General features: G+C 46.2%; 1 protein-coding gene across 1 annotated transcript in view; it reads left to right on the top strand.

The window, feature by feature from the left end:
* The first annotated feature begins 8,516 nt into the window (after positions 1 to 8,516).
* RHCE (Rh blood group CcEe antigens) overlaps positions 8,517 to 19,633 on the top strand; it is a 39,927-nt gene continuing 28,810 nt past the window's right edge. The window contains exon 1 of the mRNA XM_040229637.1: positions 8,517 to 8,664. Within this exon, the coding sequence (XP_040085571.1) occupies positions 8,517 to 8,664 (148 nt within the window). The remainder of the gene's footprint in view (positions 8,665 to 19,633) is intronic.

Below are 19,633 nucleotides of genomic sequence, written 5' to 3'. Positions count from 1 at the left end.
ATGTTATAATGAATTCATCCTTCCTAAATATTTCTGATGGTTGCAAAATCTTCTATCACGTGTCTGTACCAACTTAACCATTCACCAACCGACGGACTGTTAGATGGTCTTACAACACATCCAAAAAACTTACAGGAAACCAGATGCCATCTTGTTTTGTCCTGGGATGCATGGACATATCCCAGCCCTGTGATCATTCCCTTAAAGAAAAACTTGTAATTTATCCCAAATGCATCATCCTCAACTGCTGCTGTTACTTTATACTGTCACAAATCTTCACAAAGATTACCCAGTGCCTGGAAGAGAAGACCCATTCTGTTTATTATGGCATCCAAAGCTGGTCACAAGGGGGACCCACCCCTCTTCCAGGCCTCCCCAGGCCAGCAAGCCTTAATCTATTCACTGTCCTCAAATCCACTAAGACAACTATGTCTTCCCTCTTACGTGCCTTTGCTTCTACAGAGAACATCTCCTCCAGTACTGTTCCTAATTTGTGATTTCTTGGATGAGGCTTGTCTATTCACCTGGATGAAAAGCTGCTTGGGGACTGGATTCATACCCTGTAGAGATGCATTTAGAAAAATTACAAGAGTATCTGCTTTTTCAGATCAGGATTGAAATTCCAGCTTGGCCACTTACCTAGTTTCGGCAAGTTACTGAATGTCTCAGAGCCTCTGTTTTCACTCAGGTTTGTTTGAAGCCTCTTACCAGATGATGAACTCTCAGGGCCAGACATGCAGTAGGTTACTGCAAGTCATTTCTGTTAACAGTATATCTGTTTTTAATCCTTCACCTCTACTACAGCCTGTTGATAAAGTGTCACTGGGCAGCCAAGGATAACAAACTCTGTGAGCTCAAAGTTTCACCAAGGCTACCTATCATTGTGAAAGCATCTGAACCTAATGCTTTGCTTGAAGCAACAGAAAAAGACTTCTGTTGCCGAGTTGCCAAGGTTGGTTGCCAAGGCAGGTTGATTCATGGAAAAGGATACAGGTTGGTTCATGGAGAAGGATACCTAAATCAATATTACTGGAGGCTTGAAGGCATAGGTACATGGTGAGATCATGGCTTCAGACTCCATGGGGTCTGCCAACTGGAATAGCCCTCTTCTCCATGACTGCAAGTTTCCAGATTACCTGGGCCAGCAACTAAGACAGTCAACTCTGCAAGGTTAGAGGCCATATCTTTGGTCTTTCCTACTCCCCATTAGGTCCCTGCTGTCTAGGACAGTGCCATGGCGCACTGTGGAACGGATGGGTCAATAGTCCAAAAAAAGATGAAAGAGGCACTGGGGTCACTTACCAGCTTTCTGAAGCTCTCTGGCTAGCCTCCCATCAACCAGGTTCCTGACAAGGGCATTCCATGCTGTGGAGAAGTATAAAGTGGCTGGGAGTTACTGTTAGTTGTTGGGATTCATAGGAGCAGAGGAAGGGCAAAGAGAATCCCAGGGTGATGGCCCAAGAAGAAGCAATCTGGAGGTCTGGGTTCCAGTCCCACTTGAGATATCAACTTGCTGGTGTCCTGAGTTGAGTGACCTGTCCACTCTGTGCCAAGATTACCTCCTAGAATCACTTCAAGCCCTATGTTTAGAAGCAGAACATATTAGCTCCATTTTGCAGATGAGAAAACTTAGGCTCAGAGAAAACAAGGTCATGCAATTGCTATGGTGAAGGAATTTGGCTTGAGTCACAAGCTAAGCTGTATGGAGCCTTGATGCTCTAGGCAACTCCTCTGGTGCCTGTAAATAACTCTTGACGTTAAGGGTGGTTGATCTAATGATTGGCTGGAGTGGAATGATGGGAAAGGCCTTCTTGTCAAGAGTCCAAGGACATACCACTGTAAGTCTTCCCTTCTCCATTCCCTTCCTCTCACTCCTCCTGCCCCAGCTGGACTTCGTATTTTCCTGGCCCACCTTACTCCAAACCCCTTTGGCTTTGCCTAAGTTCCAGCCTTTCAAACTGAAAAGAACTTTTAGGATCTTCAGTGCACAAAACTGGCCCGAGATGAGGCAGGCCTCCTGACTAATACAGAGCTCCCCAGCTCCCCACACTTCCTCCACCAATCAGGAAGCAGGGGAGATCAGCAGTGGCCATTTAACAGATGAGTAAGACAGGAAAGAGAAATCATTTGCTCTCATTCCAAAGACCAAGTGCCAGACAGGAATTCAGGGCTGGGACTGAATTTTCTCTTGGGACTTTCAGATGGCCAAGGGGTTGGAATTGGCGCATAAGTTTCAAATGAGCTCAGAATACCCTAGAGGAGATCATCACGTGCTGTTTCACATCCAAGGAAATTGCATGCCCACCTTCTCAGCAGCTTTTATCCCCTCAAGCCCACCAGGCAAGGCTGGCCCACCTGCCTTGATCTTTGTTCCTGTCTCATGGGAGTCACAGAAAAATCCAGACTTGGGATGGCCACCTCTTATACATGTGTCTGCATCCCCCAGAGAACCCTGTTAATGAAGTATATTTATAGTAGTGTTTAGAACAGAAACAGCTTTATAAATAACCCAGATATCCCACAGAGGGGACTGGTCAAACAAATGATCACATAGCCTTACCATGGAAGTCAGTGTGCCCTGGAGAATGATGACACGTAACACTTATTTTGTGTGGATACTCCTCTAAGTATCCTATGCGTTTTGATCTAACCCTCACAGCAACCCTATAAGGAAGAGATTACTGTGCATGCCTGCTAAGGCACTTCAGTCGTGTCTGACTGTCTGCGACACTATGCACTGTAGCCGGCCAGGCTCCTCGTTCCATGGGATTTTCCAAGCAAGAATACTGGAATGGATTGCCATGCCTGCCTTCAGGGGATCTTCTCAGCCCAGGAACTGAACCCATGTCTCCAGCATCGGCAGGCGAGTTCTTTACCACTAGCACCACCTGGGGAGCCCAAGAGATTACTACTGGTGCCATATTACAGATGAGAAAACTGTGGCACAGAGAAGCTAAGTCACTTGCCTAAGGTCACACAGTAAGTGATAGAGCAGGATTCAAATCCAGGTAGTCTAATGTCTAAGCCTGGACCTTTATCTGCCATAATACTGTTGTAGAAAGATTTTTCCTGGTTTGGAAACTACTTGTGATATACTGTTCATGAAAAAACGCAAGTTACTAAACATGTGCTGTATAATCTCATTTTTTGTAGGGGAAAAAACAAGGCATAAATTCATATGAATAGAAAAAAATCTGAAAGATTATGTACAAAAAGAGTAGAGCTGGTTTGGAGAGATGATGAAATCATGGGTGCTCTGTGTAAGTTTTACACACCTCTGCATTGTTGAGGTTTTCTAAGGTAAACATGTCAAGCTTATGCAATAATAATGATTTCTAACATTTATGGTAAATTCTCTACATATGTGACACTTTATGTTTACTACCTCATTTAATCTTTACAACCAGCCTATCAGATGGATACTGATTTTCTCCACTTTAGAGATAAGGAGACAGACTCAGAGATATTGATCATCTTACCCAAGGTCACGCAGCTAATAATTTGCAGAGCTAGGATTTGAACCCAGGTCGCCTGACTCCAATGCTCATGTTTGTTAAATAGATAAATGATTGACTTAGCCACACTCTAAGCATGCCTGGGTCAGAATCACACCTTTGGTGTGGACAGGATTCCAGAGAGAAGATGAGGGGCACCTACCTACCTCCTTGGTCCCTGCCCATGACTGAGTTTTCCAATATTTAACTCAGATGAGGAGGACATGGTAAATGTTCTCATAGAGTTTCTACAGAAAATGGACGATCACACGTGAAAGCTACAGTTCAGCTCAGCCGCTCAGTCGTGTCCAACTCTTTGCGACCCCATGAACTGCAGCACACCAGGCCTCCCTGTCCATCACTAGCTCCCAGAGCCTACTCAAACTCATGTCCATTGAGTCAGTGATGCCATCCAACCACCTCAGCCTCTGTCATCCCCTTCTCCTCTTGCCCTCAATCTTTCCCAGTATCAGGGTCTTTTCTAATGAGTCAGCTCTTCCCATCAGGTGGCCAAAGTATTGGAGTTTCAGCTTTAGCATCAGTCCTTCCAATGAACACCCAGGACTGATCTCCTTTAGGATGGACTGGTTGGATCTCCTTGCAGTCCAAGGGACTCTCAAGAGTCTTCTCCAACACCACAGTTCAAAAATATAATTTCTTCGGTGCTCAGCTTTCTTTATAATCCAACTCTCACATTCATACAAGACTCCTGGAAATACCATAGCTTTGACTAGATGGACCTTTGTTAGCAAAGTAATGTCTCTGCTTTTTAATATGCTAGGTTGGTCGTAGTTTTTCTTCCAAGGACCAAGCGTAGTCTCTCTGATTTGATTCATCATACCCATAGGAAGTCTGGTCACTCAGACCAGGAGGCCAAAGTCATGGCACCACTTGCCCATCTTCATTTCCAAAACACAGGTTGCCAAGCATGCTTATGTAGTCTCACATTTATAATAACTCTGTGAGGAAAGCAAAGCAGCTCATCTTATTTGACTCATAAGGAAATTGAGACTGTAAGTGGTTTAGTTAATGGAAGACAGAATTGCAAAGCAGGTAAGAGCACAAGCTGTGGCATCGGATGGATGTGGGTTGGGTTCCAACTCTGCTGTTTACTAGCTATGTGACTTTGGGTGCTTGCATCACTTCTCTGAGCAGCAGTTTTCTCATCTGTCAAATGGGAGTGGTGATGCCTGTACTTACAGGTTTGAGGGAAAAAGTAAATGAAATAATGTCTGTAAAGTGCTGGGTCCAGTGCTTGGCATTCCAGAATCAGCAGCTGTTATTCAGTCGACAGGTATTTCTTGAGCACCTGCTGTGGACTAAGCACCAGGTGCTGAGGATACAACAGTCAAAAGTCCCTGGGCTCGTGTCGTTTGGATCTGAGTCGGTGAGGGCAGGAGCATGTAGACGTCTGGGGGGAGGGGTGCTTTTGACATGGGGAACAGCAGGTACACACAGAACATTTTCCCCCAACATTTTGTTATGAAAAATTTCAAACGTAAACCTAAAAAGTTGAAAGAAAGGTAGAGTGAAAAGCCGTTCACCTCCCACCTAGAGTTGACAATTAACATTTGATTTATGACATTTCTGCTCTAGATCCTATATGCTTTCCCAGGGACCCTGCCTTGAAGATTTGAAGTCAGACTATCTGGAACTGTCGTCAGAAAACAGAGGTCTTTTGCAAGAGTCTGAGAGGTGGAGAGAAAACTCCCCTTTTGACCAATCTTCTGGGAGAGGCCACCTGTGGGGTCAGCTCCCTTTTATTAAAGAAAGCCTTTCTGTTCATTCAGGAGCTTGGCCCTCTTGTCAAGTGGTCTGTCCCTCGCTGGGCAGGATCAGGACACACAGGGCTTTAGGATGCCCCTGTGGGAAGCAGCTGCCGTCATCACTGAGTTTGCCAGCATGTAAACACAACCATCAGGGGCTCCAAGCACAGGGGCTGGCAGTGACTGGAAATCTCTAGTGTTCATCTGCCTGACATTTGGTGCCCGTGGGTGGGTAGGTACAGCTGCCTGGTTCACAAACTGCTGGTACAGGACCCAGGCCAACAAGGATCACGTTCACTTGTCCCCCTCACAGGGGAATCTCCTGTTAAGGAAACTTCCATGACCAAAGACATGGAAGCAACCTACATGTCCATCCCCAGAGGAATGGATAAAGAAGATATGGTACATATAAACAATGGAATATTACTCAGCCATTAAAAATGAAATGATGCCATTTGCAACGTGGATGGACCTGGAGATTGTCATCCTGAGTGAAGTAAGTCAGACAAAGAAGGAGAAATATCGCATGACATCGCTTATATGTGGAATCTAGAAAGAAATTATACAAATGAAATTACAAAGCAGAAAGAGACTCACAGACAGAAACAATCTTACGGTTGCTGGGGGTAAGAGAGGAGGATCGGGGAAAGGGATAGTTAGGGAGTCTGGGATGGACATGTACACCCTGCTATATTTAAAATATAGATAAGCAACAAGACCTACCGTATAGCACATGGAACTCTGCTCAATGTTATGTGGCAGCCCAGATAGGAGGGACATTTTGGGGAGAATGGATACATGTGTATATACGGCTGAGTTCCTTGCTGTTCACCTGAAACTACCACAACCTCATTAATCAGCTATACCCCAAAACAAAATTTAAAATAAAAAAAAAAGAAATACTGATGGCCAGAAAAAGGCCAGAAATCAAAACCGAGGCTGACCATGAGGGCTGAGCTCTAGAAACCGGTACTTACTGCCGTATTTACTGGTGAGGTAGCAGAGGCCTTGGAATCCTTTGTTGCTAGTCTTTCAGAAGTAGAAGAAGACTTAGGAGTTATCTGGGCTAAAGTTAGGTAGTTAAACACCCAGGTGCCCAAGATAGACTGCCCAAGTTGAAATCCTAGTTCTAATACTTACTAACCCCATAACCTTGGGCAAGTCACCTGATATTGCTGTGCCTCAGCTTGTTGCAGAAAGGCTGACAGTCCCATCTCACAGGCTCATTAACTGAGTTCATACATGTAAAGTGTCTAGAACAGTGCCTAGTGTACTAAACTACTTAGTAAATTTTAGCTCCCCAAGATACCTAATCCAAAAGTAACCAGGAGTGGTTTGTAGCCAATTTTTTCCCCCAGTGCATGTGTTAACATGCAGTGTTATTATTATTTCACAAAAGCGTGGAACATGCACACTGTTCTGTAACTTCCTTCACCAAATAATATATCCCGTGCCGTTTTTGATAAACTTTAAAAGCATTTTCTTCTGAATTTTTCTGCATGTTCAGAGTGATTATATTGGTGGCAGATTATGTGTCCTGTAGTTTACTTAACCAGTCCCCTACGATTGTACGTTTAGGTTATTCTCAATTTTATCTTTTTTGTAAATAAAGCTGCGCTGAGCCAGAAATGACTAATGTCAATGACTGTATGACCTCGGGTGTGACCTTCTGGGTTTAGTTTCATCTAAAAACAAAAAAGACAAGATTCTACCAGGTGATTAACATCTCCCATAATCCACATCTGAATCATTCACAAAACATCTCGGACAACTAACCATCAGCTTCTGCTTGCATTCCCCTAGTGACAGGATGCTCACTACCCCATGAATGGTCAATAAAATATCCACTCATGTTGGGCTACAGTCTGCCTCCCTGCTACTCCTGCTGCTGCTGCTAAGTCGCTTCAGTCGTGTCCGACTCTGTGCGACCCCATAGACGGCAGCCCACCAGGCTCTGCTGTCCCTGGGATTCTCCAGGCAAGAACACTGGAGTGGGTTGCCATTTCCTTCTCCAATGCATGAAAGTGAAAAGTCAAAGTGAAGTTGCTCAGTCGTGTCCAACTCTCAATGACCCCATGGACTGCAGCCTTCCAGGCTCCTCCATCCATGGGATTTTCCAGGCAAGAATGCTGGGGTGGGGTGCCATTGCCTTCTCCTCCCTGCTACTCCTAGCCAGGTCTTAGTCTCTGGGCCCTCATAAATTCAGTCTACACACAGTGGCCTGTGACTGGGGCCAGTGTAGAAGGTAAAAAATGTTGATTCCTCCTTCTCTCCCTTTCTCTATATCTCAGATCTTCTACTAAGCAAATGGATGTGGCCATAGGAACAGTTAGCTGCAGGGGCAGAACTAGATCCCAGGCGCCTTGAATCCTATCATTCCAGGGGACAGTCCTCCATTGTGGGGTGGGGGTACTGAGGCTGGTGACCACCGTCAAATGCGCCGCAGTGCTCATGCCCTAGGCAAGTCCTGGGCTGCTCTGGGAGCAGGTGACCAGAGTTGGGGCCAACTTCAGCCTCGGGCTAGAGCAGGACTTCCACCAGGGCTTTCCTAGAGCTGGGTCACCTCCTCCTTTCATCTGTCACACCTGTCCTTGAAAGATTGAGAAACAGGTCAGATTCTGTATTTAAATACAGATTCAGATAAAACTAATTTCAACGGTGTGGCTCTGAGGAGTTAGTTCTCTGTGGGTCCTAGGTCCGCCCCAGGACTTAATATTGTTCTTTGCTTTCATCCATTCATTCATTCGCTTTATCATTTTTAAGAGCCCACTTGGTGCCCTCTCTGACCTGTGGTAAGGTTTTAAAGAGAAATTTTGCTAATCCAAAGCTCCATCTAACCATCCCTTTCCCCATTTGTGAAATAAGGGTGTTGATCTAGTCTCTGCCTTTCTTGCAAGATGCGGTAAAGGTAAGTGAAAAAGGGGTGAAGGAGGATTCTCGTGTTTGAGGGTCAAGTGAATGAATGCCCTCTTTTCAACTGGACACAGTGCCTGCCCTGTGGTAGGAATGTAGCAGCTACTTGTCGAATCAATAAATGATTAAATGAATCAATTACTGTTGGAATAAATGCATTTTCCTCCTCCCTGTCACTGTTCCTCTGCTCCTGTGTTAACTCCACAGATATATCTGCAGGACCAGCCTTGCAGCCTGAGATAAGCCCTTCCCCGGGTGTCTCCCCTGTCCCTCCCCTTACTGGGTGTGGGGCCAAGGGTAATGCCCGGTGCTGGTGGAAACGCCACACAGAGACGGACACAGGATGGGCTCTAAGTACCAAAAGTCTGTGCGGGTCAGGCTGCCCCTGTGGGCCTTAATGCTGGAGGTGATTTTCATTGTCATCTTCTTCTTTTTCACCTCCTATTCAGCTTCTGTAAGTGAACAGAAGAAGCTCTTGAGGAACTACCGAGGTGAGTGTCCAGAGGGGAGGTGGTCACAGAGGCAAACAGCAGGCGCAGGGAAGAGGAGGTCTTCCAGGGGCATAGGGCCTCCTTTCCACAAAGTCTCCAAGGAAAGGGGTTCCCTCATCCTCTTCGATCTGTTGCACAAAGAAGCAGCCAAACATGCCGTCTCTTCTTTAGGACCAGTGTGGCCATCACCTCTTCCATGAAGCCTTCCTTGATTTGTCAGGGCAGAGGGAGGGCCCTCCTTTTCTCTGTTCCTAGACTTCCCTTTGCCAAAGGGTCTTTGCAGTTCTCTGCCTCCACTGTCCCCTCTTCTCTTTCCTTAACAGCAAGGAATTTCATGGTGTTGTTGGGTTTGAGGGATTTTGTTTCCTTTTTTTTTTTTTTTTTTTTGGTCTCTTTTTCTCATTTCTGTACCACTTTCCTTTTGGAAGCTTCCTTCTTACTTAGGGGCTGGGAAGTCTGCTTTCTGCCTGCAAATCCTGAGGCATAAGCTCTGGCTGAAGGGAATGTAAGATGGTTGTTATTTTTTATATATGCAGCTAAAAATACTCATAGACTGTGATGAGAATGACTCTCAACAAGATAGACATCCACAATGATGTGGCTTCTGCTTTTTTGAAAAACTTGACAGGAGTTTTCAAGTAGCTCAGAGGGTCAAGATATCGTTTATGATAATGGATAGACCTCCTTGAGTGAGGTCCCCGAGACCAAGCAGAAGCATGAGCCTGGCTGAGTGCTTGCTTGTTTCTAAGTGATGTTAGCTAGTAGACTAGAAGCAAAGGGAAGGCATCCCTGGGCCCTCAGCGGTAGAAAGAAGGACCAGGAGATGACTTGGGGGAGGGAAGTCCCTACACTGCTTCATGAGCTAGCCCAGAGAGGGTGCTCAGTGCTGAACGAGCAAGGCCTGGGCACAATTTTCATTCATTTCAACTTACTGTAATTCTTTTCAATTGGGTATAATGTAATTCAGTCCATTCATTCATTCATTTGCTCAATCTATTACAAACCATGTGGGATCCAGACACGTGCTAATCAGAGCTGATATTTATTGATTACTTACTATGTATCAGGCACTCCAGTATTCTTGCCTGGACAATCCCATGGACAGAGGAGCCTGGTGGGTTACAGTCCATGGGGTCGCAAAGAGTCAGGCAGGACTGAGCAACTAAGCATGCATGCACACACCAGACACTATTTTAAATGCTTTACACTGAATCCTCACTGTCATTCTATGAGATAGGTACCATTTTTAAAAAATAATAATTTTATTTCTTTACTTTTGGCTATGCTGGGTCTTTGCCGCTGCGAAGACTTTTCTCTAAGTACGGCGAGTGTGGGCTACTCTCTAGTTTCGGTGCTTGGGTTTCTCTGCAGCGGCTTCTCTGGTGGAGCGCGGGCTCTAGGGTGCTCTGGCTTCAGCAGTTGAGGTTCCCAGGCTCTAGAGCACAGGCTCGGTAGTTGTGGCACAGGGGTTCCAAGGCATGTGGGATCTTCTCAGATCAGGAATCGAACCGTGTCTCCTGCATTGGCAGGCAGATTCTTTAGAGACAGGTACTATTATGATCTCCATTTTTCTTAGGAGGAAACTAGGCGCTTGGACATGGAGCGATTCGCCCAAGACTGTTCAGCTAGCAATAGCAGAGCAGTTTGAAATTTTGCTGTTGTTGTTTAGTTGCTAAGTCGTGTCTCACTTTTTTGCAATCCCTTGGACTTTAGCCCGCCAAGCTCCTTTGTCCATGAGATTTCCCAGGCAAGAATACTGACTAGGTTGCCATTTCCTTCTCCAAGGGATCTTCCAGACCCAGGGATTGAACTTGAATCTCCTGCATTGGCAAGCAGATTCTTTACCACTGAGCCATCAGGGAAGTCCTTGGTTTAAAGTTGAGGAGCCTTATATTTCGGAGAAGACAATGGCACCCCACTCCAGTACTCTTGCCTGGAGAATCCCATGGGCGGAGGAGCCTGGTAGGCTGGAGTCCATGGGGTCGGTAAGAGTTGGACACCACTGAGCAACTTCACTTTCATTTTTCACTTTCATGCATTGGAGAAGGAAATGGCAACCCACTCCAGTGTTCTTGCCTGGAGAATCCCAGGGACGGCGGAGCCGTCTATGGGGTCGCACAGAGTCGACACGACTGAAGCGACTTAGCAGCAGTAGCCTTATATTTGGGCTTCTCTGGTGCTCAGAAGGAAAAGAATCCGACTGCAAGGTGGGAGACCTGGATTCGATCCCTGGGTTGGGAAGATCCCCTGGAAGAGGGCATGGCAACCCACTCCAGTATTCTTGCCTGGAGAGTTCCCATGGACAGAGGAGCCTGGCGGGCTTACAGTCCATGGGGTCGCAGAGTCGGCCACAACTGAGCAACTAAGCACAGCCCAGCACAGCCTTATATTTAAAATAGAAAACCAACAAAGACCTACACAGGGAATTCTGCTCAGTTTTCTATAGTAACCTAAATGGGAAAAGAGTTTTAAAAGGAATGGACCCACGTATATGTATAATTGAATTGCTTTGTTGTACATCTGAAATGAACACAACATTGTTAATCAACTATGCTCCAGTATAAAATAAAAATTAAAAAATAAAATAGATTAAATAAAACTAAATGAAGGGGAAAAAATAAACTTAAGCAGCCTAGTTTGAATTTCCACGCACTTAACCATGATGCTTCACAGCCCCATTTTACAGTGAGGTTGAATCTCTTGTCATATAATCAGTAGGCATAGGAGCCAATATCTCAACTTTGTAGTCTGGATCCAGTTTTCTTTACCCCTAGGCTGTGCTGCTAACACAGACATAAGTGTCCTTGGATGCTCACGCTCTATGGCAGTGCAGAGCAGGGCCCACAACCCAGGCAGGGAGATGGGGATGGCAGGAAAGGCCTCTGGAGGGAAGTGACTGCCCGGCCGGGCCTCAGAGGCTCAGGTAGAGTAGCCACGTGAAAAGGGAGGGTCTCGAGCACAGCAGGAACCATCGAGTTCATCAGACCGGACCAGGCTGGAGTTGAACCGTACACAGTGCTGTCGAAGCATAAAGAGGGAAGCAGTGGGTGGACCCATCCCCTTGAGTAAGCAGGCTGCCCTTCATTCTCTTGATCTATTAGGAAGCAGCAGTGTGATCAGTTTGGGTTTGGTTATGGAGAAAGCCACTCCGGGACTGGCGTGGGGGTGGGGAAGGGGCCTGACTTGAGGCAGAAGCCAGTGTGGAGACTGTGGTGTTGTGTGGACTGGGGGGCTTCAAATTTTTCAAGCATGCCTCGTATTTCTATGTTCTACTTAAATCCTGCTGCAGTGTATGTAAATTAGAAAATTGGAAAGAAATCAAAAGGAAATAGAAAATATTTTCAAATGACTGATGGTGATGGTGTCAGTCACTCCAGGCAAGGTCCATTGCTACCGAGAATGATAGTGGATGGCAATGCATTCCTCAGGGTCTTCTAGATAATTTCAAATTATCTTGCTTGACTTCTTGTCAGATGTGATTAGATGGGGTTTTTTTCTTTAACTCTGAATGTGACTGACGGAGAGCATGCACAAGAAGTATCCTTCTACCCTTTGTTTCTGAGCTTGCTTGACATTATTCTTTTGCCTTCAATCTGTGGTTTTTGGCAGTTGTCTGAGCTGTTAGTCCATCTTGTGAAGGTTAGTTGAGTTAAAACTAGGTAGCAATCTGTCAATCTACTTAATCTAATCCAGTCCACGTAAACTAAAATAAGTCATTTAAACCAGCCAATTCTAAAAAAAGACAATTTTGAGACAACCTGGAAATCTGAATAAAACGTGAGTATTATGTAACACACAGGCATTATTGTGAGTTTTGTTAGGTGTGATAATAGCATAATGGGTGGTTTTAAACCTATTTAGAAGTAGGTTTAACTAACAAATAGTGAGCCCTATTTGTTAGAAGAGCATATTGGAATAGAACAATGTCTGGGATCTGTTTCATGCCAAAAAGAAGAAGAAAAAGGAGAAAGAGGTAGGAAAGGAGGAGGGGGAAGGCGGAGGGGGGAGGGGGAAGGAGATGGAGAAGGAGAAAGAGAAGGAAGGGAAGAAAAAAAGAAAGGCTAAGGAAGGAAACAGGTGGAGAAGGATAATAAAAACGAGATTGAATGGGATTAACATAAACACACAACTACATATAAAATAGATAATCCACAAGACCTACTGGTTTAGCACAGGGAACTCTACTCAATAGTCTGTGTTAATCTCTATGGGAAAAGAATCTGAAAAAAGAAGGGATATATGTGTATGTGCAACTGAATCACTTTGCTGCACACCTGAAACTAACCACAAAAGAAGAAAGAAAGAAAACAAGGGGAGAAGGATAATTAAAAACAGGATTGACCCCGTGTGACAGTCATCAAAGCTGGGAATGGGTACACGATGTGCACCACACTACTCACTCTGTTTTTGTGTATGCTTAAAATTTTCCATAATAAAGCTGTCAATGAAGCAAAACAAAACCCTGTCATTAGTTGCAACAAGATGAATATGAAGAAATACATGTCACCCCCTATTCAGGGGCCTAATATTCCCTCAGGACACCTTCCAAAGCTAGGGGACTGAGCTGATATCCTAAGCAAGTCAGAGGAGGCTCCTGGATTCATCTGAACATTAAATGCTTGCAGAGTTGCAAAACTGACCAAGTGCCTTTAGGGGGAGAAGAGCCTAGATCAGTGGTCCTCAAATGTGGTCCCCAGACCAGCCACCTCACCATCCCCTAAGAAATACCTGGGCCCCCATCCATACCAACTGATCCAAAACTCAAGGGTGGGGCCCAGCAATCTGTGTTTTTCCAAGCCCTAAGTGACTCAAATACGCAGAAGTGTGAGGACTGCTGGAGCTAGACTGATTCACATCTCTGCTTCACTTCCTCTTCTTAGCTGTGAGACCTTGGGCAAATCACTCAATCTCTCTCTGCCTCTGGCACATGACGATAGTACTTACTAAGTTGTTGAAATGCTTGAAAGAATGAACACACACGAAAACTGATAAAGAGTATTAGCTTTGAACTTCCCTTGCAGTCCAGTGGTTAAGACTCTGTGTTTCCAATGCAGGGGGCTTGGGTTGGATACCTGGTCAGGAAACTAAGATCCAAGAAAGCACCACCAAAAAAAAAAAAAAAAAGTATTAGCTTTTTCTTATGAATAAACTTTAATTTCTTAAATGTTTTAGAAAAAATGAGTAGAAATAGCAGTGCTAATATCTCTTCTCTGGCAGCCCCTACGGATTGTCTGGAGAATCTTCTGAGGGGTGTGAACCCTACTCTGGTGACCACTGGCCTGGTTGACTGGTGATGAGGTCAAATGGGCAGGGGCGGTAAAAGAGAAGCAAAGAGTCAGATTCAAGAGTTATTTAGGAGATAAAATTGGCTGTTCTTGGAGAAAACAAGAGAGGAGTCAAGGATGGCTTCAGATGTGTGACTGGCAGATGGAGGTGCCCATTTCTGAGATGAGAGGCAGATTGTGGAATAAATGAACAATGATATGTTCATTCTGGGCTTGGGATTGAGGTGCCAGTGAGATGCCAGGGGAAAACAATTTTATCCATTATCTATTGCTGCGTAACAAACCACCCCCAACCTTAGGGGCTCAAAATAGCAATCGTCTAATTTGCTCCGGATCATGATTCTGTGGTTCAGCAATTTCAGCTGTATTGTGGTCATGCAGTTCTGTCAATTTCACCTAGGGTCACTATGCATCTCCGGAGCTTCCCTGGTAGCTCAGCCAGTGAAAGACTCCACCTTCAATGCAGGAGACTGACGTTCGATCCCTGGGTCAGGAAGACCCCCTAGAGAAGGGAATGGCAACCCACTCCAGTATTCTTGCCTGGAGAATTCCATGGACAGAGGAGCCTGGCAGGCCCATGGGGTCACATAGAATAAGACACGACTGAGCAACTAGGCATCCATGCACATACCATACATCTCCAGCCTGGAGCTTTGACCGGGGCTGAGCAGTCTCTGATAGCCTCATTCGAATGTTTGTCAGTTGATGCTGGCTGGACACTTAGCCCATGTGATTCCAGCAAACTAGCTCAGATTTTCAAATGGCAGCAGAGGAATTACAGCAGTAAGAGAGGGCAAGCCCCAATGCACAGGTGCTTTTCAATCCTCTGCTTGTATTGTGTTTGGTGATGTCCCATTAGCCAAAGCCAATCACAAAGCTTAGCTCAGGTGGAAGGGGTCTATCCTGGAAGGATGATTCATTGGGGCCCATTACTGTGACCATTTGTCACACAGAGCCTGCTTGAACGCTGACAGACTGGGGGACTATCCTGGGCCCTGCACTGTGGCTACCACCCAATTACCCTCATATGCTTTAGAAGCAGGAAGGAGAGCTATTAAAAGACAAGAAAGGCTTTGCTAATGACATGTACTGACGTCATTGGCACACATTTGTACACTGTACATGCTTCAGTCATGTCTGATTCTTTGCAACCCCATGAACTGTAGCCTGCCAAGCTCCTCTGTCCATGGGATTTTTCAGGCCAGAATACTGGAATGGGTTGCCATTTCCTCCTCCAGAGGATCTTCCTGGCCCAGGGATGGAACCAGCATCTCTTGTGTCTCCTGAATTGGCAGGCGGATTCTTTACCACTGTGCCACCTGGGAAGCCCACATCTTAGCCTTCACAGCCCTGTTGATTGGGAAACCACTTTTTCTTTTCCCAGACTGCTGTAGGGGTAAGGATTGGGTGGGAGATTGTGGGGGGGGGGGGTGGGAAAGGTAGCCTGAGGCTCCATGGATGATTCCAGACCAGGGCTGCAGAGGTACCATGCGAAGTCAGTGGAGGGGAGCAGAGTGTGCAGGTCCAGCCCAGGGTCCGAGGGACAGAAGCTGGGCCTGGTTTCGGAGCTGATGAAGTGTCTGCAGGTCGGAGGGAGGTGGAAGGGTGTGTGGGGAACAGTGGAGACTCCCAGGGGCAGCCAGGCTGAAGGAATGGGAACAGTCTTGTCCAAAGGCACAGCTAACAAGGGGCAGGCCTGAGATAATTTATAGTCCCTAACATTTACCATGCACCAGTGCTAGGCTAAGTGATTCACAGGAGCCAAGGAACTCACTACTAACAGCAAACCTCTGAGCAGGTGCCATTATTTCAGACCACTTTACAGACTAGGAAGCGGGGACACGGAGATTGAACCAGGCTCTGAACTCTGACAGCCAGACTCAGAGGCCCACACTCAAATTTGACACTAAGGAGAGTGAAGGATGGAGGGGGAGGCAGGATGGTATAGTGATTAAACCCAGAGCCAGGATTCAGGTCTGCCACTACCATTTGCTAGCTGTGTGGCCTGAGCTAATTCCAGCAGCTCTCTGTGCCTCCCTTTCCCCAGCTGTAAATGGGGATAATCAAAGGTAACTCCTGCGTGGGCTTGTCGTAGTCTAAGGCTGGCAGGCACTTGGAAGAGTGCCTGGTTTGTGGAGGGCACCTTATATGTGCCCACTGTTACAATGATGTTGATTATTGCCCTACAGGACTCCCAGGTTAGGCTGGCTCCAAGTTGAAGGACTTGCATAAACTTCTCCAGAAGGCCCACCTTAGATCATGTGTAAAACTCCTCTCTGAGGCCCACGTATGGGGCCCCTGGAGCAATCCTCTCCTTATCAGCCCTGGACACCTTAGGTCCATTATCTTATCAGACCAGCAGCTAATGCAGGGCACAGCACAGGCTCTGAGAGGTGGATGCTGATACCAGTGGGGATGATGCCTTGAGCTTGGACCCAGTGTTGAAGTTGGGATCCAGTTGTGAGACATGGGAGGAGTGGGGGTGGACCAGAGCCCCACGAGCCTGGGAGAGGAAGTGGGAGGATGCAGAAGGTGGGAGTAGAGGGACCCTGAACTCAAACGTGATTTACTGACCAGTTTGGGGTGAATGAGCTTTGTCAACAGCTCCAAGAAACTGCCACCCTAATTTTATCCCCCTGGTTGAAGCACAAGCCCAAGCCCACCGCCCCTCCCCCACCCACCCCCCGCCCGGGGATAGTGTGGGGTCGTAGGAGGAGGGTTCTGAGCTCTGTACCTGCAGCAGGCATGGCAATTGTGCCTGATAAAGCCCCCAACCAAGAGCCTCTGACTTTTTATCTTCAGAGCCCCCTGGACTGTAGCCTACCAGGCTCCTCCATCCATAGGATTCTCCAGGCAAGAATACTGGAGTGGGCAGCCATTTCCTTCTCCAGGGGATCTTCCCAACCCAGGGATCGAACCTGGGTCTCCTGCATTGCACACAGGCACTTTACCATCTGAACCACCAGGGAAGCCCTCTTCAGAACCCCACCTCTGACCTAATCCTGGTTGCCTGCCCTTCCCACACGCTGCCCCCTCCTCTGAATACACCAGAGTGGTGAGGTCCTTAGAGAGTATGAAGTCCAAATCCCATGAGCTACAGATAGGGAAACTGAGGCTCAAAGAAGGCAAGGGACTTGCCTTAGGTCCCTTAGTGAGGTGTGGGCAAACAAGACCAGGAGATAGCCGAGCACTGAGGGGAGGGCACTGCCCCAGGAGTCCAGAGCGTGGCTCTGCCGCAGACATGCTGGTGTGCTCTTGAGGAAGTCACAGGCTGTCTCTGGATCCCTTCTGTAGAATGAGAGGAAAATGGAAGGACTCCACTACTCATGGAATCTTCAGTAAGTCTGGACCCTTTACATATAGCATTGCTGCAAAATGGAGGAACTGTTGTGTTTTTTTTTAACAGTAGTTTTTAAGGAAAGATTGAATTTGCATATCTAGAAACAGGGCACTCAAAGCTGGTACACTGGGACACCCCAGAAGGATGGGATGGGATGGGGAGGCAGGTGGGAGGGGGTTCGGGATGGGGACACATGTACACCAATGGCTGATTCATGTCAAGGTATGGCAAAAACCACAATATTGTAAAGTAATTAGCCTCCAATTAAAATAATTAATTTTTAAAAAAGAATTTGCACATCTAAAGTGGCGTGTGATATCTCCAATTGGCCATAGGCCTCACCACTCCCCAATACACGCTATGATCTTCATTACGTAGTTTCTGCTCAGCTCCTGAAGGAAATCGAGCAGTCCCAAGAGGAGCCCCTATACAAAATGTGCCCATTCCACCGCCATTCCTAAGGGGAGGCAAGCGGGAGACGGAAGCGTTGCCTCCCCTCCCCCTCCCTCATGTCAGAGAAGAAGGTGCAAGAAGTTGAATCCTCTTGATGGTCCACTTCTCGCCCACTCCACAAGTCCCCAGATCCCATGGAGATGCCTGGGTCCCCTGTAATCTGGTTGACCTGGGATATTTACCCAAGTCCTGTGTGCAAGACCCTAGCTACCTGTATTTTTCAACGAAAGTAAATTTCAATGTAAGTTGAAGAGTATTTGGAAAGCTCTGGAAAGAATTTCCTTGTTGCTATCAGACCCAAGGTTGGAGACCAGGTGACTTCTTACCACTGTGAAAGTGATGATGGTGTTGGTGGTGAATAGCCACTATTTACTGAGCTTTCTCCATGTGCCAGGGACAGTGCCAAACTCTTGAACAAAACATTACTTCCTTTGGATTTCCCAGTACCCTCTGAGAGGGGATAATTGCTCTTATTTAGCTGATGAGGTGAGTAAGCAACCCAAAGGCCATGCAGCTAAGAAGCTGAAACATACAAATTGCCATTCTTATAGGTCAAATGGTCAGATATTGGCAATTTAATATGATTTAACCTAATAGAGAATGATAGAGTTGGGGTCAGACAGAATTGTCTGACCTCAAAGCACAGGCTTTTTTTCTTTAAGAAAAAATTACCTACTCTCTTCATAACAGTTGTAGAAAATTTTAACACTAAAATTTTTTTAAAAAATAGAACTCTCCTAAACCCAGAGATAATCTCCGTGGGGGCAGGGAGCTGGGGGCGGAATTCCTTTAAGACTTCACTCCAGGCATTTGCACATATGTGAACCTAGTTGGTGTTTGTTGATAAAATGGTCTTTACTATTCTGGAGCAATTACATGTATTATACCATTTGATTCCGACAACCTGATGAGGGAGATATAATTATTTTTCGCACTTAATAGAAGAGAATATCAAGAGGGCAGATAGTGTGGTAACTCAAGGCACAGGCTCTAGAGCAGACCCTCTAGGCTGAAATCCCAACCCTATTGGCTGAAGCAAATGATAACATCTCTATGCCTCAGTTTTCTCATCTGCCAAATGGTGATAATAACAGCCCCTGTGGTAAAGGACGCTTGTGAGAACTAAATGAGATAGTTTACATGAAGTGGTTTAAACAGCGTTGGCATTTGGCAAACATTTAATAAGTGTAGGCGGTTATTAAAGCTCAGAGACGTTAAATAACTAGATTAAACCACACAGCTGGACGGTGCCAGAGCCCTGATAGAACCCCAAGCTTATCTAGTTCCAGAGCCCAAACTGTTACCCATTTTGCAAAGTTGGAGCCGCTTCAAAGCATCCGCCCTTTCCTCTTCCTGGTCCCCTCCGGAACGTCAGCTAAGTGCCTCTCACCCATCTGCCATGGCAGCCACTGCACAAAGTCTGAGGCTGGGAAAAGGGAGGGTCACCCAGATGGCCCTGGTGCTTTCCAATGGCCCCCAGATCCCCCTCAGCAGGAGCCAAAGGAGAGAGCTATTTTTTGCAAAGATAATTTGGTTCTTGCCTGTGAACCTCTAGACTCGCTACTGCCCCTTCTTTTCTGAATGACCTGAGCTAAGTCACGAAATTATGTGGCCTTATTTTCGCTTACACATGGTCAGGAGGTTAAGCCTGATTCTCGGAAAGCAAGAGGTCAGTACCTTTACAGAGTGTCAGCTATGTGCCAAGGACGGGTCCTGACTCCCTACGCGTGTTCATATTATTGTGTTTAATAATAACAGTAATTGCTACCTTTGTTGAACACTCACTGTGGGCCAGGCTCTGTGTTAGCTCAGTCATTCCTTCCCTCAACCCTGTATGTGTTATCCCCATTATTCAGATAAGAAAACTGAGGCTTAAAGAGGGGAAGTAACT

Source organism: Oryx dammah, unplaced genomic scaffold (assembly GCF_014754425.2).
Source record: "Oryx dammah isolate SB20612 unplaced genomic scaffold, SCBI_Odam_1.1 HiC_scaffold_27, whole genome shotgun sequence".
Lineage (NCBI taxonomy): Eukaryota > Metazoa > Chordata > Mammalia > Artiodactyla > Bovidae > Oryx > Oryx dammah.
The sequence above is the reverse complement of the archived record's forward strand: the minus strand, read 5'-3'. Positions and strand labels throughout refer to the sequence as shown.